At 58.9% G+C, this 14763-nt stretch overlaps 1 protein-coding gene across 1 annotated transcript in view; it reads right to left on the bottom strand.

The window, feature by feature from the left end:
• Positions 1 to 14763, bottom strand: part of LOC118696438 (receptor-type tyrosine-protein phosphatase V-like) — a 56435-nt gene that overhangs the window by 35363 nt on the left and 6309 nt on the right. Inside the window, exons 2-11 of the mRNA XM_036398597.2 lie at positions 11621 to 11847; positions 11336 to 11523; positions 10290 to 10353; positions 7739 to 8005; positions 5688 to 5954; positions 4885 to 5151; positions 2966 to 3238; positions 2035 to 2295; positions 1045 to 1317; positions 322 to 591 (exon numbers count right to left, since the gene is read on the bottom strand). Of these exons, the coding sequence (XP_036254490.2) occupies positions 322 to 591; positions 1045 to 1317; positions 2035 to 2295; positions 2966 to 3238; positions 4885 to 5151; positions 5688 to 5954; positions 7739 to 8005; positions 10290 to 10353; positions 11336 to 11523; positions 11621 to 11847 (2357 nt within the window). The remainder of the gene's footprint in view (positions 1 to 321; positions 592 to 1044; positions 1318 to 2034; positions 2296 to 2965; positions 3239 to 4884; positions 5152 to 5687; positions 5955 to 7738; positions 8006 to 10289; positions 10354 to 11335; positions 11524 to 11620; positions 11848 to 14763) is intronic.

Consider the following 14763-nt stretch of genomic DNA (forward strand, 5'->3'; position numbering starts at 1 on the left):
GCTCTGCTCCACAGATAGGGAGCAGCAAGCCCATACAGGTCTCTATGCTTCCTTTCTCACATCCCTCTCCCACCAGTCCCTGGCTGGCCTTCAGATCACCAGTGGTCTAGGCAGAAGGTTCAACTTGACTGGGTCCTTTGGGGCCCAGCACACAGCACTTAACCTAGGACACTGTGAGACCTGCTCTGTCTTCAAGGACAGGGAGCATGCAGGTCTCACTGGAGCCCTCCCTCCACCCAGACAAGTTTGTGCCATTGCTAGTCTTGCAGGCAGTGCCAGATGTCCCATCCCTGCAGGAGACTGGGAATATTTCTGACTCACATGTCCACTCAGTGGCAAAGTGTGACGAGGATCTGTATGGGCCAGCGAGGACAGTCACCTTCAGGAAGTACTGAGTGCCAGGAGACAGCCCCAGGAATGTGAAGTTGTGGGTGTTTGGCCCCACTGAGGTGTTCCTCTGTGCTGTATGGCTCTTGCTGTAGAGCTGGAGGTGGAACTGGTCCACATCACCAGCAGCCTTGTCCCAGAAGGCCGAGAGCCCCATTGGGCGCCGGGTGTTGGTCAGCGTCACACCAGATGGAGCCAGGGGGTCTGAGAGAGAGGAGACAGCCAGGCAGTGAGAGGGGACAGCCAGGCAGTGAGAGGGGACAGCCAGGCAGTGAGAGGAGGCTGTGCTGTGCTGTGGGGCTGTCCTGGGCACCCTGCCCTGTCCCTGCCTGCTGGGGTTAGGTCAGGAGTCAGCACAGCAAACCCAGAGCAGCCAGAGCCCCTGCTCCACAGCAGACATGGGAGCAGGTCCCCACCTTCCCCTGGGTGACATTTGGGAGTTTTCTGTTCAGTGATGGGTTCCTCCTGCACTGCAGACCCTTCTACTTCCAACATGGCTGAATGTGGCTCCAGCTGACTGCCCATTCTGTCTGTCTATGCACCCCTGTCTCTGATTCCCACTTCCCCACACATGGGCCACTCTGACAGAGCATTCTGCTCTCAGGGGCAGGGGTGGTTGTGACCTGCAGCAGGGTGAGGTAGCACTGTCACACTCACATGTCCAGTCAGTGGCTGATCTCACAGGGGATCTGTAAGGCCCAGCCACAGCAGCCATCTCCAGCGTGTACTGCCGCCCAGGGACCAGATTCTCCAAGGTGACATTGGTCCAGTCACTCCCCACAGTCACATTCCTGACCTGCTCCTGGGACTTGGTTTCCCAGAGGGTCCCTGTGTAGCCAGTGCTGCCAGAGGATGCTGCTCTCCAGGAGGCTTGCAGAGAGGTGCTGTGGCCCCCATTGCTGAGGGTCAGCTGCTCTGGGGACAAAGGGTCTAGAAAAGGAAAGGTCTAGAATCACCTGGCAGAAGTGCAGCTCCAAATGTGCTGGGGCAGGAATCCCTTCCCTGGATAAACCTGCACCCAGGTGCTTGGAGCACCCCTGCTGACACCCACACACCAGTCTGGCAGGGACTGGGCCAGCACAGCTCAAACTGGCAGAGAAAAAAATGTTCTGGTGCTGGAGGAGGTGGTGGGTGGTGGAGGGGGTGGCTGAAGGCAGCGTTAGCCTGAGCAGTGATGGCTGAGGAGAAGGGCACTGGGCTGCCCCTTGTGCCTGGTGACTGGGAAACAGCAGGGTCACACACATCTGCAGCACCTCTGCCTCCTGCTGAGCCTTTTGCCCAGTTACTGGATTCAGCTGTGGAAGATGTGTGCTGTCAGTGCCCTGAGGTGTGACATCAGGGGAAGGGATTCTTCTATATTTCCTAGTATTAAAAACTAAACGATCAATCAACATCATTCCACAATCACCCTAAAACAAATACAGAACTAATCCTAAAACCAACCTTTTCCTTTTCTTCCCCCACCCCCCCCAAAAAAACCCAAACAAAAATATAAATCATGATCACAAATCATCAATTAATAATCCGGTAAACTTCAACGTTCTTGTAGCTTATAAAAAGCATGACACTGAAGATGTCAAGACGGCTGCCACACACACCCAAGGACAAAAGACTTTTAGTCCTACCATCAGGGGCTGTGGCACTCACATGTCCAGTTGGAGATGCACTGAGGTGAGGATGTGTAGGGACCAGCCACAGTGCTGACCTCAAAGGTGTACAGGGTCCCAGGGTGCAGGCCCTCGTAGGTGAAGCTGGTGACCCCCCTGGGCAAGGAGCTGTTCTTCACAGGGTGCTCTGCAAGGCTGAGGACCAGCAGGTAACCCTCCCCTGAGGCCTCCTCCCAGCTGGCCAGCAGGCTGTGGGGGCTGCCCTGGCTGGACAGGCTCACAGCAGAGGGTGCTCGTGGTTCTGCAAGGGACAAGGACAGCATGACACAGGGCAGTGCATCAGGCATGGCTTTCACAAGATATTTTCTGCTTTTCAAGTTGCTCTAGGGGACCCTAGAGCAGGGGGTTTGGACTAGATGATCTCCAGAGGTCCCTTCCAACCCTAACAGTTCTGTGATTCTGTGACACTGCAGTTGTCTCCATCCCACACAGGGGCAGAAGGGGCTGCAGGGAGAGCTCTTAGTGCGCCCAGCACCATGGGTTGGGTGGGCACCTCCCCACAATTGTCCCTCCCCAGAGTGGCAGATCTGGGGCAGCACCAGCTGTGGCTCCACAGGTCACCCAGGGGAGTGAGCACAGGGAGATGCCCCCTCAGGGGAGCTGGTGGTGCTCCCCTGCCCACCCATGCAGCTGTGCTGAGGGGAAGGCAGGAGCTGCCTGCAACCTGCTCAGCAGAGTCCAGAAGGCACAAAGCAGGATCTGATCTTGCTCTGTGCCTGGCACAAGCCTGCCCAGGAGCTCTGAGCCCACCCTCACCAGGAGCTGTGGGGAGCCAGAATTTCCTGCTCTGACCCACAACCTACTCGTGAGACCAGGTGTCCCAGGTGCCCTGTCCCTGTGCCTGCCTCACCCCCAGCCCCCTCCAGGCAGCAGGAACAGCCCCAAGGGCCACACATGGGCTTTCTGCTCACCTGTCCAGGCTGCTGAGCTCTGTGCTGATGCCCTGTAGGGCCCTGCCACCGCCACCACCTGCACAGAGTACTGCTGGCCAGGGCTCAGCCCGTGGAAGGTGACGTGGTCGTTGTCCCCACCCACGGAGATGTTCCTGGTTGGAGCACTGTCCTGTCCCTCCTGCAGGGTCACCAGGTAGAAGTCCCTGTGTCCCCCTGGGACACTCCAGCGAGCCTCTAAGGAGTTCTGCTCCTCTGCACTGCTCAGGGTCACATTGTCTGGACTCAAGGGGTCTGGAAGGGAATAGGATTGTGTGAGTCAGGGTTATGGGGTACTCTGTACCCCTTTACACTGCTGAGCCTCATTCCTGCAGGGTTATGTCCAGCCTTAGACATCCTTTTGGACTGAGCCATCTGCACTCCCCAGCACAAGCATTCCTGGACTAACAGAGTCCAGACAAAGCTGGCAGCCTTGCTGGGAAATTCCTGAAAGTCTCCTTGCACTCCATTCACATCCCACCATGAGCTTGCTGATATTCCCAGGAACTGGCCTGGACCAAACTCCTGGCCAGATGCCCCTGGCTCGTGTGTCTGCCATGGGGGAATTCTGTTCAGTGGAGCAGGTCAGAGCTGCAGACAGCAACAGCAGGGATCAGCCTCACTCCAGAGCAGAAAGAAACCAGCTGGAGCACTGGAGGCCTTCCAGAATCCCATCTGCACGGAGCAGGGAGCAGGCTCCAGCTTCCCAGGCTGGCAGGTGGAGCAGGAGGAACTGGAGATTTGACACTGGTGGCACCCAGCTCCTCCCAGCATACACACGAGCAGTGTTTGGCCAGTGCCAGGACAAGTCACTGGCCACAGCAGCTCTGAGTCTGCTCTGGCACCTCCATCCTGTGAGGGCCAACACTGCCTTGGTGTTCAGTGTGAATCTGCTCTGCCCTCTTCATTGCCCTCCTGGTTTTCCTGGAAACATCTGGGAGAGCCAGTTCAGGACTGGAACTTTTTACTGGGCTATGGATGTGGTGTCACCAGCAAAGTTCCCTTTTTCAGGGCCCTCATCAGGCTGAGGCCAGAGCAGAGAGGCTGGGGGAAGGTGCAATAGTGGGTTCTGGGAGGGCTGCCCTCACTGTTTTGACCTGCCAGAGGCTCCTGGATTCCTTGGCTGTATTTGCACAGCACCCATCGTGTTGGGAACATCCACCAGGATGAAATTATCAGGTGATACCACAACATATCCCTGGCAACAATCAAAGAGCACCAAAAATGCATTTCATAGAACCACAGAACTGTGGAATGGTTTGGATTGGAAAGGACCTTGAAGCTCATTCATTCCCCCTTCCACTATCCCAGCTCTCCAGCCCTGTCCAGCCTGGCCTTGGACACTCCCAAGGATGGAGCAGCCACAGCTGTTCTGGGAAACCTGTGCCAGGGCCTCAGCACCCTCACAGGGAAGAATTTCTTCCTAATATCTAATTTAAATTTCTCCTATTTTAGTTTAAAACCATTCTCCCCTTGTCCTATCACTGTCTGCCCATGTAAAAAGTCTTTCTTGTTCTTGCATAAGCCCCTCCCAGAGGCCTCCAGCTCAAACCAGCTCAGCTGCTGCCCCTTTGCCCCATTTTTTCTGCTGCCCTTGTACAGCCATGAGAGCCAAGTTCCAGCAGCACTGAACACCAGTGGGACCTGCTGCCCTTCCATCCTCCTCCTAGGGGAAAGCCCACAGGCTGCTCCCACTGCATCTCAGGGAGAAGCAGGCCAGCACAGGGGATCCACCTGCTGAAGGGATTCACTGGCCCCACCACAGCAGTGCCCTAGAGCTGGGGCCTGGAGCAACTTTTGGCCAGGTCCAAGCAAAATCACCCTGTGCACCCAAGGATTTTTGGATCCAGAGGCTGGACCAGAGTCAGGGAGAAAGCTGGGGCCACCAAGCTGATACTCACATGTCCAGGCAGTGGCATTGGGTCCCAGCGCAGTGTAGGGCCCAGCTGTGGCACTGAGCCCCAGGCAGTAGTGAGTGCCAGGGTGCAGATGCTGGAAGGTGTAGCTGCTGAGGCCCCTCCTGGCTGACAGGCTCATGCTGACCTTTTGGGTGAGGAGGTTGTGGAGCTCCAGGTGGAGCCAGGCAGCCCCTGCAGCCCCTGCCCAGGAGGCGACGAGGCTGGTGCTGGACCCTGGGCTGAGCTTCAGCTGGGTGGGGATGGAGGGAGCTGAGGGGAAGAGCAGGACACAGCAGGGCTCAGCATTGGGGCTGGTGGTCCCTGGAGCCTCCTCTCTCCCCCCCTGTGCCCACAGCTGCTCTCTGTGGCATAGGGGTGAAGGTCTGGTAGGGGTCTACTGAGGGGTGTCTCTCCTGTGCCCCCTCCCACACAGGCTGGAGGTCCCTCCACATTGCCATGGTCTTTCAGCTGCAGGGCACAGGGGTGGCAGACTGGGAACTGCAGCACTGCCACAGCTCTCAGCAGCGAGGAGATCCAGGATCCCCAGACTGCCCCTCTCTGTTGGGAACAGGCAAATCCAAGCCCTGGGTGCTGCAAAGCAGGCCCAAGTGCAAAGTTTTCCCCTTGGCCCAGGCACTCAGCTCACAGTGAGGATGTGAAACACTCCAGCCATTCCCCACCACTCACAAGCTCCCCACCCCAAGCCTGGAGACGTCCTCCCCTTGCCAGCCTGCCACACGTGCTGCATCCCTCCTGCCAAACCCTTCCTAGCACCCCTCCCTCCTTGGGCACCCATCACTCCCTACCTGTCCACTGGTGGGTGCTGGTGCTGGCCTGGCGGGGCCCAGCCAGGGTGCTGACCTTCAGGGCATACTCACTGCCCGCCTGGAGCCCTTCAAAGAGGAAGGTGGAGGTGCTGGGCAGGAGGGACACGTTCCTCACCAGGCTCTGGGAGTGGCTGTGCCACAGTGCCAGGCTGTAGCCGTCCCTCTGGCCGTGCCCGTGTGCCCAGGCTGCACGCAGAGAGGAGGAGCTGCTGCTGCTCAGAGTCAGGTTCAGGACAGGTGAGGGACCTGCATGGGACATGGACAGACAGGGCTGGCTGCTTCTGCCACAGCCTGAGCTGGCAAGCTGCTCACAGGCTGGTGCAACTTGCCTTTGCCCAGGGAGGTGCTGCCAGGCAGCTTCACAGGACCCAGTCACAGAATCCTGGAAGGGTTTGGGCTGGAAGGGACCCTAAAGCTCATCCAGTCCCACCCCCCTCATCAGCCTGTGGCCAGAGCAGAGAGGCTGGGGGAAGGTGCAATAGTGGGTTCTGGGAGGGCTGCCCTCACTGTTTTGACCTGCCAGAGGCTCCTGGATTCCTTGGCTGTATTTGCACAGCACCCATCGTGTTGGGAACATCCACCAGGATGAGGTGATCAGGTGATACCACAACATATCCCTGGCAACAATCAAAGAGCACCAAAAATGCATTTCATAGAACCACAGAACTGTGGAATGGTTTGGATTGGAAAGGACCTTGAAGCTCATTCATTCCCCCTTCCACTATCCCAGCTCTCCAGCCCTGTCCAGCCTGGCCTTGGACACTCCCAGGGATGGGGCAGCCACAGCTGCTCTGGGCATCCTGTGCAGAGACACCTAACACTAGCTCAAGATGTTCCAAGCCCTGTCCAGCCTGGCCCTGGGCACTTCCAGGGATGGGGCAGCCAAAGTTTCTCTGGGCAACCTGTGCCAGATCTTCACCACCCTCACATGGAAGAATTTCTTCCTAAGAGCTGATCTAAACTTCTCCTCTGCCAGTTTAAGACTCTTCCCTCTTGTCCTGCCACCATCTGCCCATGTAAAAAGCCCCTGTTTCTCCATTTTCAAATCCTCTCTAGGCACTAAAAGGTGTTTCCAGGGTCACCTGGGAGCTTTCTCCTCTCCAGGCTGAACAACCCCAGCTCTCTCAGCCTGCCTCCAGAGCAGAGGGGCTCCAGCAGGGATTCCCCGAGCACAGCCCCATGACCTCCCTGAGCACTCACCAGCCTCCTATGGGCTGTGTGGGCTGCACCATCCCCTTGGATCAGTCCCAGCAGCTCCTCTGAATGGAGCAGGGAGGCTTGGTCAGCCCAACACATGAAGGTGAAGCCATCATCACCTGGAAGCTCACCTGCTGACAGGTCCTCTGTGCCTGCTGGCCCTGTGGGTTCTGCCACCTGCCCTTCTGTGACAACCAGCTTCTGCTTCTGCCACTGCTGCCTGACACCAGCCCTTCCACTGCCCAATCTCCTCCCTCCAGCTCTACTCTCCTTTGCTAGGTTTCCCACCTTCATCTGCACTGATTTACTCAAGGATCTTCTGGAGAGGTGCAGGCAAGGGCTGCCATCCCCACCTGAGCTGTAGAGCCACCAGCCCTGCCCCTTCTCCAGCCCTTGGCACAGAGCAAGGCCTGGGGGTGAGCAGTGATTGACAGAGATGTGCCAAAATTGTGGAGCAGATGCTCCTTCCTTGTAGCTATTTCTTGACTTCCAGGCATGACATTTTCCACCCCTCAGCTCTCTGTGAGCCACACCATGGGCTGGTCCATCATTACCTCCATTATTCTAGGAGGAGAAGACACAGCATGAACCCAGCCCATACAAGGTGCAGGGGCAGGACAAGGATGAGGGAATGACCCCTAAGACTCTGGGGACACAGAAAGGACCCTGGTTCTTGTGAAAGTGAGGAAAAGCCCAACCTAAGACTCTGGAGACACAAAAAGGACCCTGGTTCTTCTGAAAGTGAGGAAAAGCCCAACCTCCCATGAACCAGTAGGGCTCCAAACAGCACAACAATCACTGGTAGGAGCACTGAGGTCCTGGGGAGCCCTTACTTGTCTGTGCTGTGATGGTCTGGCTGGCAGTGTCCATGCAGGCCAGCGTGGCTGTCACCTCAATCTCGTAGCGTGTGCCAGGAGTCAGCCCATGGAACCAGAAGCTGGTGGTGTTGGGTCCAGCAGAGCCATTCTGCAGCAGCATGCCTGACCCCAGGGGGGCCAGGGCAAGGAAATATCCCTTGGCACCTCCCTCTGGCTCATCCCAGGACAGGAGGAGGGAGTCTGAGCGGTCATGGTCACTCACACTGACATTCAGGAGGGTGCCTGCAGAGGCAAATCCAAAACTCTCAGCAGGGATTGGTGGTGTTGGGTGCCAGCCTGCAGGGCCAGCTCCCAGCCACCCACCCTTGCTGGGGTACACCACCACCCTGACCCCAAGGACTCTGAACAGCCTTTGGGAAACACAAGGATGTTCAGAAACCTTCATGGACTCAGGTCAAAAGAAGCTGTCAAAGAGATGCTCCTAAGCATGGAGCATCTGCTCCACTGAAGAACGACCAGGAGGCTTCAGTCACCATGGGCTTTGTCCAGAGCATCCTGGTTTAAGGCAGAGAAGTTCCCTGGCTGGGTCTAATCCACTGCTCATCACCTTGGCTGGCCTGAGCCCCTCAACAAGATGTTGGAGGCTCTGAGCCCACCATGGAGGAGCAAGACAGGGAGCAGGATGGGTGTGGCAGGGAGGTCATTGTGCTCCCTGCAACAGTCTCTGCCCCTGTGTGGGCTCTGACAGAGGAGGGGCAAAGGCTGCTTTGGGGGAATCCAGACAATGAGACACCCCCATCCTGCCCAGTTCAGAGGTGACATGGGAGGACTGGGACACTGCATGCATGGAGGAAATGTGGGACCAGAGAGGCCTCAGCCACTGCTGAGGTGTGTCCCTGCACTGGCTGTGCTGCAGCAGCGAGGACAGGGCCTGTGGCATCCCAATGGAGTGCCTGGGGACAGGGAAGTGGCATTCAGGGCTTGGCCTAATTGATGGGTCAGTGGCTGAAACTGCTATTGAATTCCTGCCCTTAGAGCTGCTCGGGAGTCACCCACACAACAGGAGGCAAGCAGAGCCTGTCTGTCAGGCCCAAGCTGGTGGTGTGACCAGGGCAGGGTCATCTCTGCCTCACAATGTCTCCAGCAGATTGTTACACACCCCCATCCTCAGCCTTGCTGTCAGTCATGGAACCATCTAGATTGGAAAAGCCCTTTAAGATCATTGAGTCCAACTGCTCCCCCAGCACTGCCAAGTCCAGCACTAACCCAAGTCCCCAGGTGCCACATCCATGAGCTTTCTATGGCACACAGCCTTTGGAAAATGCCAGAACAGCTCTAGTGCTAGTAACACATTTGTGAAATAATTAGCACTTCAAATTTATGGTGTGCAACGTGTTATGACAGGCTTACATAGGGTCTGGCACAGTGAGCCAGCACAAACCAAGCACAATGACTGCCCCAGAGGGCTGCCATGGGGCACCTTTACACAGCCAGGGAGGAGCAGTGTGGGCTGAGCCCGGGACAGGGACACCATTGGCACTGCTCAGGAGCTCTGTGTGTGTGTCTTCCCTAGAGCTGGACTTTCAGAACTATGTGCAACTTCTGTTCCATGCAATGCTGTGGTTTGGAGCCTGCTGGTGAGGGCAAAAGGACCAGACAACATCAGATGGACATGAAAAGGAGCATGTAGTGCCCCACAGGGCCATCCCTGAGAAGTTCAAATGTGTATTTAGGATCAGCCAGCTCAGGAAGGGTAACATTGGCTAACTAAATGTAGCTGGGTGCCATGGGTGAGGTGTCTACACCTGGGCCAGCTGCCCTGGGCCACCCTTGCTGTCAGCAGACACCCAGAGCACCAGGCAGAGCTGACCTGAAGGCAACTCACAGCTCACTGTCCTGCCTGGTGTCAGGCAGGGATGGTTTGTTACTGCAAGCTCTTTCTTATCTCCTGAAGGTGTGAGCTCTCAGCCCATGTTTCTCTGCTTCTCTTGAGTTTCCAGCAGCTTCCTCACCTGCCTCCCTCTGTCACCCTCCTCACATCTGCAGCACAAATGTACCTAAAATGGGCCAGATGCCTGTGATGACCCCAGCACTGCTCATGTTCCCACTAACCACACCACACACAGCACATCCACATCCACCTCATGCCCTTACAGGTGCCTGTGGATCATCCAGGTGATTTCTCACTGGCACAGACTGATGCCATGTGGGCACCGTGCTGGCTCCAGGCCTACAGCAGCTCTGGGGCTGCCTTACAGATTCTGATCCAGCTCCAGGGCTCTGAGCAGGGCACCTATGGCTGTGCTGCCACTGAGCCCAGCTGGTGCTCTGTGGAAGCAGAGAGCTCTGGAGCCTTGTGCCCCCATCTAGTCGGTTGCTGGAGAAGGATGGGACTGACTCTCCCCCTTCCCTGGGCATGTAGTCAGCCTAAAGCAGAATATTTACAAAGCCACTCTTAACTCCAAGAGTCCTGGTCCAGCACATCTCATCTCACCCCTCCAGGCACGAGACCATCCTGCCCTCCTCCTGCCCTCCTCGGCCTGGGAACCTCCTTGCTGTGACTCACCTCTTTCACCACGTGCATCCTGGCCCTCCAGCGCTGCCTGTGCTGTGTGGTTGCATCCCTTGCCCTGGGGGATTGAAAGTGTCAAGTGAGAGAGGAGCAGGATGAGACCAGCACCCGGGAGAGGTGCCCTGTGCCAGGCACAGCTCCCACCCTGACATGGCATCTGTGGGCTCTGACCCCTTTTCCTAAGAGAGCCTGGGTCACTTCTCAGACCTCCCTTAGCCAAGGCAAAGAGACAGATTTGGCAGATGCAGCCTGTGGGCTGCCCTGGCCTTTTGCACAGGTCCTGGGGCTGCAGACAACACAGGCCATGCCCACAGGGAAAGGCCACCAAACCATCCAGGGCACAGGAGAGTATCTGGAGAGAGAGGGAGGGATTGAGCTCTGCACAGGGCCTGGCAATCTCAGTCCCTCTACAGGCACACCTCCTTCCCACCACCAAGGGAAGGGAGGGACCGCAGACCGCAGTCCAGCTGCCACCCCACCGGGCAGAACAGAATCCCCGGAGCCCCTGGCACCCTCCCGGCAGCGGCGACACCGGCGTGTGTTCTCTCACAGCCTGCTCCCAGCAGGGTGTGCCCGGCTTTGGACTGGCGTCAGTTCCCCCCACGTTAAAGGAAATGTCTCCTGCCCACTCCCTGTCCTGCAACAAGCCACAGCAGAACCATCATTTTCCTGGCGTTCTTTTCCCTCGGCTCTGCGGGCAGACTCGTGTCGGCTCCCCGCCGATCGCGGCGCTTTTGGCAGAGGAGAGCGAAGCGGCTGGGGACCCTGGGAACAGCAGCCGGGCCAGTGGCGGGCGAGGAGCCGCGCAGCCACGGCAACGGGGACACGCCGCGCTCGCAGGCAGCGGGCCCGGAGCACCGGGGGCGAGGGGCAGCGGGGGAAGCGCCGCTCGGGATGGCGAAGCCGCTGATGTGGCGCAGCTGCACGGCCAGGGAGAGGCACCCGCAGCCCCGAGCCGCTCGCCCGGGCAGCCCCTGCGGCAGCGAGCTGGCAGCCGAGAGCTGAGGAGCCAAAGCGGGGCTGGGGAGCCGAGCGCTTACCTGTGCCAGGGTCCCTGGGAGCCGCGGCACGCACAGCACCAGCAGCGGCAGCAGCAGCGACCTCATGGGGACCTGGTGGCAGCAGATCAGAGGGATGACAAAGTTGGGCTGGAGGGGCAGTTTCTCAGCAGCGGCTGTCCCCAGCCAGCCCCGTGTCCCACGGCAGCCAGGAGCCGTGTCCCCGCATGCTTTCCGAGCGCGGGTGACAAGGTGACATCAGTGGGGACCGGCCAGCCCGTGGCACCTCGGCCGGGCCCGCTGGCCCTGGGCGGGGGCAGAGCTCGCCTCCAGCCTGGGAGAAGCCCAGCGGGGGCGGCCGCCTCTCGCCGGGCGCATTTGCTGTTGTCGCCGCAGGTCCGTGTCCTCTGCGGTGACTCCGCAGCTGGCCCGGGGAGAGCGGATCAGAGGGATCTACGGGCTGCGGGCAGAGCTGCCGGCCCGGGGGGAGGCTCTGCTGGCCGGGCTCTCGGGGGACCTCGCTGCGGCGGGGATCGGCCGGGCTGGAGCCCGCTCTGGCATCAGCGGCAGCTCCGGGAGCCGGGGCGGGAGGGGCGGGAGGAGCGGGAGGGGAGGAGACGGGACGGGACTGACGGCGGCTCCAGGCTGGGAGGGCGCGCCCGAGCCGAGCCAAGCCCAGAGCAGGGAGGGAGGGAGGGAGGGAGGGGGCAGCGGTGGGCTGGGGTGCTCCAGGGAGCCGCGGGTGTGGAGTGGGAAGTGCTGTGCACTCTCTTCTCCCTCTGTGCCGCACCTTCAGGCACCCTTCAGCTCGGCGTGCTCTCATTGCTGTGCAGGTGCGGCTGGGAGGGGGTTTGGGCACGCCGAGGGCAGGGATGGGGGTGTTGCTGTGCCGTGCCCGTGGGCCGCGGGCTGCGGCGGGGGCAGTGCACACTCTGAGAGGCTCCTGCCGTGGCATCTCACGGGCACAGAGGTGCCCAAAGCACGCTTTGCCCATCTGAGGGGGGGCTGAAGCGGGCTGTGCCCGGGTGGGAGGGCGCTGTCCTTCGGGGGGCTGCCCCGGGGAGCACGCTGTGCCCCGCGCTGCGGGCAGGGCGGTGCTCCGCGGTGTCTGTGCAATGCGCGGCACGGTGCCAGCTCCCATTCAGAGCAGAGATGCCATTGGCTTCACATCAGCGCTGGGGATCTGGGACAGTGCTGGAAGGGGCTCAGTGATGCATCAGTCCGGAAGCCAGCACAGCCTTTGTGGCCGTGGGAGTCTATCCCAGTGGCCAGCACGGCCACCTATGGGAGCTATTCAAGTTCTGCTCGTTACTGTAAGCCACCGAGCTGTCACAGTAGGACACATCCCCCACCTGTCTTCTAGAACACCGGATTCCTTCGACAAAAAACTCAGAAGTTTGTTAGGTGGGACCTGTGACAGACAGAACAACCCCCAGTATCTGGACAAGCTCACGAGAATGCTCCAGCTCTTGCATGCAATTAAGAGGAGAGGGGGACACAGAGGACCTGGTCCAGGATGCATCTCCAACCCCAGGTCCATACCCCATCCCTTCTGACAACTCCCAGGGTGATGGAGCCAGCTGGAAAAGGGGACAGGGAACATGAATCCCCCTCCCTTGGCATGGGCAACAGTTAATTACCCAGGTCCCAGCCAAATGGGACTAGTGCCAGGAGTCTGGGTCCGTGGTCACAGTCACGTCTCTGCAGAGGTCCCTGCCTGGACTGGGCTGAGGATAAAGGAGCCCTGGCCCTGCAGCTCAGCCCAGCAGTGAGGGCCTGTTTGTCACTTCTGTCTAGGACTCAGATGTTCCCCCAGCAGAAAGGTACAGCTCTACCATCAGAGCCTCTCCATGTCACTGTCTCCAGACCCCCTCCCCTGCACCCTGAACACAGAGATCAGGGTGGGAGCAGAAGGCAATGCCTTGGCTCCAGCACAGGCAAGATTTTTAACCTTTAATGCCCACAGCTCCAAGGAATGAATGCCAAAAATGCCTTGGGTGCATCTGCTCAAGTGATGGATGGCCAGGGTAACAGGTGTGGCTCTTACAGATCTCCTGATAAGCATTTGGGACTGAGATCCACCAGCACCTGGGGTGATGAGGCTGATCCATCAACCAGTGCCACAGCCAGCTCTGGGGATACTCATCCCTGCTGCTGGGCACCAGCTTGATGGGCAGCTGCCCACTCCCCATTTAGTGCAAGGTGAGTGCTCACAGGGACTGGGGTGAGCTCCTCCAGCCCCTGAGATGGAGCACCTCCCCAGAAATGAGACAGGGGGGGATCTGAGCCTGATTGCTGCCGTCTCCAGTGGGCTGGGGACTGTTTTTAAAGGCCCCTTTCCAGAGCTGGGCAGCTGCAGCCGGCTGGGAGGAGGCTGGAGCTCCTCACTGCAGGCAGGGTTTGCCAGGGGGCCCAGGCAGGATCAGGGAGGTTACAGCTGGCTGCTCCCCAAACACGTTTGCAACGGATGTCCCCTGACAGTCCATTGTGGGGTGCAGGCTGCCAGCACAGGTGACCACACTGTGGATGGGGAGCATGGGGTTGTTTGCTGCCATGAGCAGCCTGGAGGGTCACCTGGAGGGTGGCTGGGATAGAGGCAGAGCGAGCAGGGCTGGTGTCCCTGGAGAGTGGCAGGTGATGGAAGAGCTGAGTTCAAGGAGCCCCTGGCTGATGAAGCAGGGGATGGAGGTGAAGATGGAGGGCTTTGCTGGACTAAGAATTATGATCCAGGGACATGGGACAGGAGGCACCCTGGATTTTGAAGGAAAATCCTGGAAAAAGACATTGCATGCCCCAGTGTCAAAGGCAGTGTCCCCTGCAGTAGTGGCACAGACAGGAGGTTTCCCTAGAGTCAAGGTGGGGCTCCTGCATGTTCAAAGCATACCAAAGAGCAGTTCCAGGCCAGCAAGAGGACAAACCCAGCCACTGGGACACTCCAGCTGGCCTGTGCCTGCCTGGCCCAGCTGGAGAGAATCCAAGGCCATGCATGGTGACTGCACCTGCCTGGGCACAGCCTCAGTGCCCCTGCACCAGCCATCCCCAGCTCCAGCCACAACCTCTGCTGCTGCAGCCCTGCATGAGCCACCACTCCCCCACTGAGGCAGTTGCTCTGGACAGTGGCTTGCCCAGGGAGCAAAGGGTCTGTTCTACCTGTTCTGGTCTCTGAGCTGGCAGCCAAGCAGGGATTTCTGGAACACAGCGTTCCCTCAGATCTTGCTGCCATACTGTGCAACTGCCCCACACCTCCCCAACCAGGAGAGGGGTAACCTCACTCGGCACAAGGATGGGCTTGGGGGATGCCTTGCTGCCCACCAGCATGGGATTGACCTCTGAGCATGGACCAGGAGACATCCCAGCAGCTTTCAGAGCCTCTGCATGTCCTGGTGGCACAGCAAGCTGTCACCCCCTGCCATGGGGACATGTGTGAATAGCAGCCCTGCTTATTTAACCTCGGGTCCCAGTGGCTGTGC

This window comes from Molothrus ater, chromosome 25, assembly GCF_012460135.2.
Source record: "Molothrus ater isolate BHLD 08-10-18 breed brown headed cowbird chromosome 25, BPBGC_Mater_1.1, whole genome shotgun sequence".
NCBI lineage: Eukaryota > Metazoa > Chordata > Aves > Passeriformes > Icteridae > Molothrus > Molothrus ater.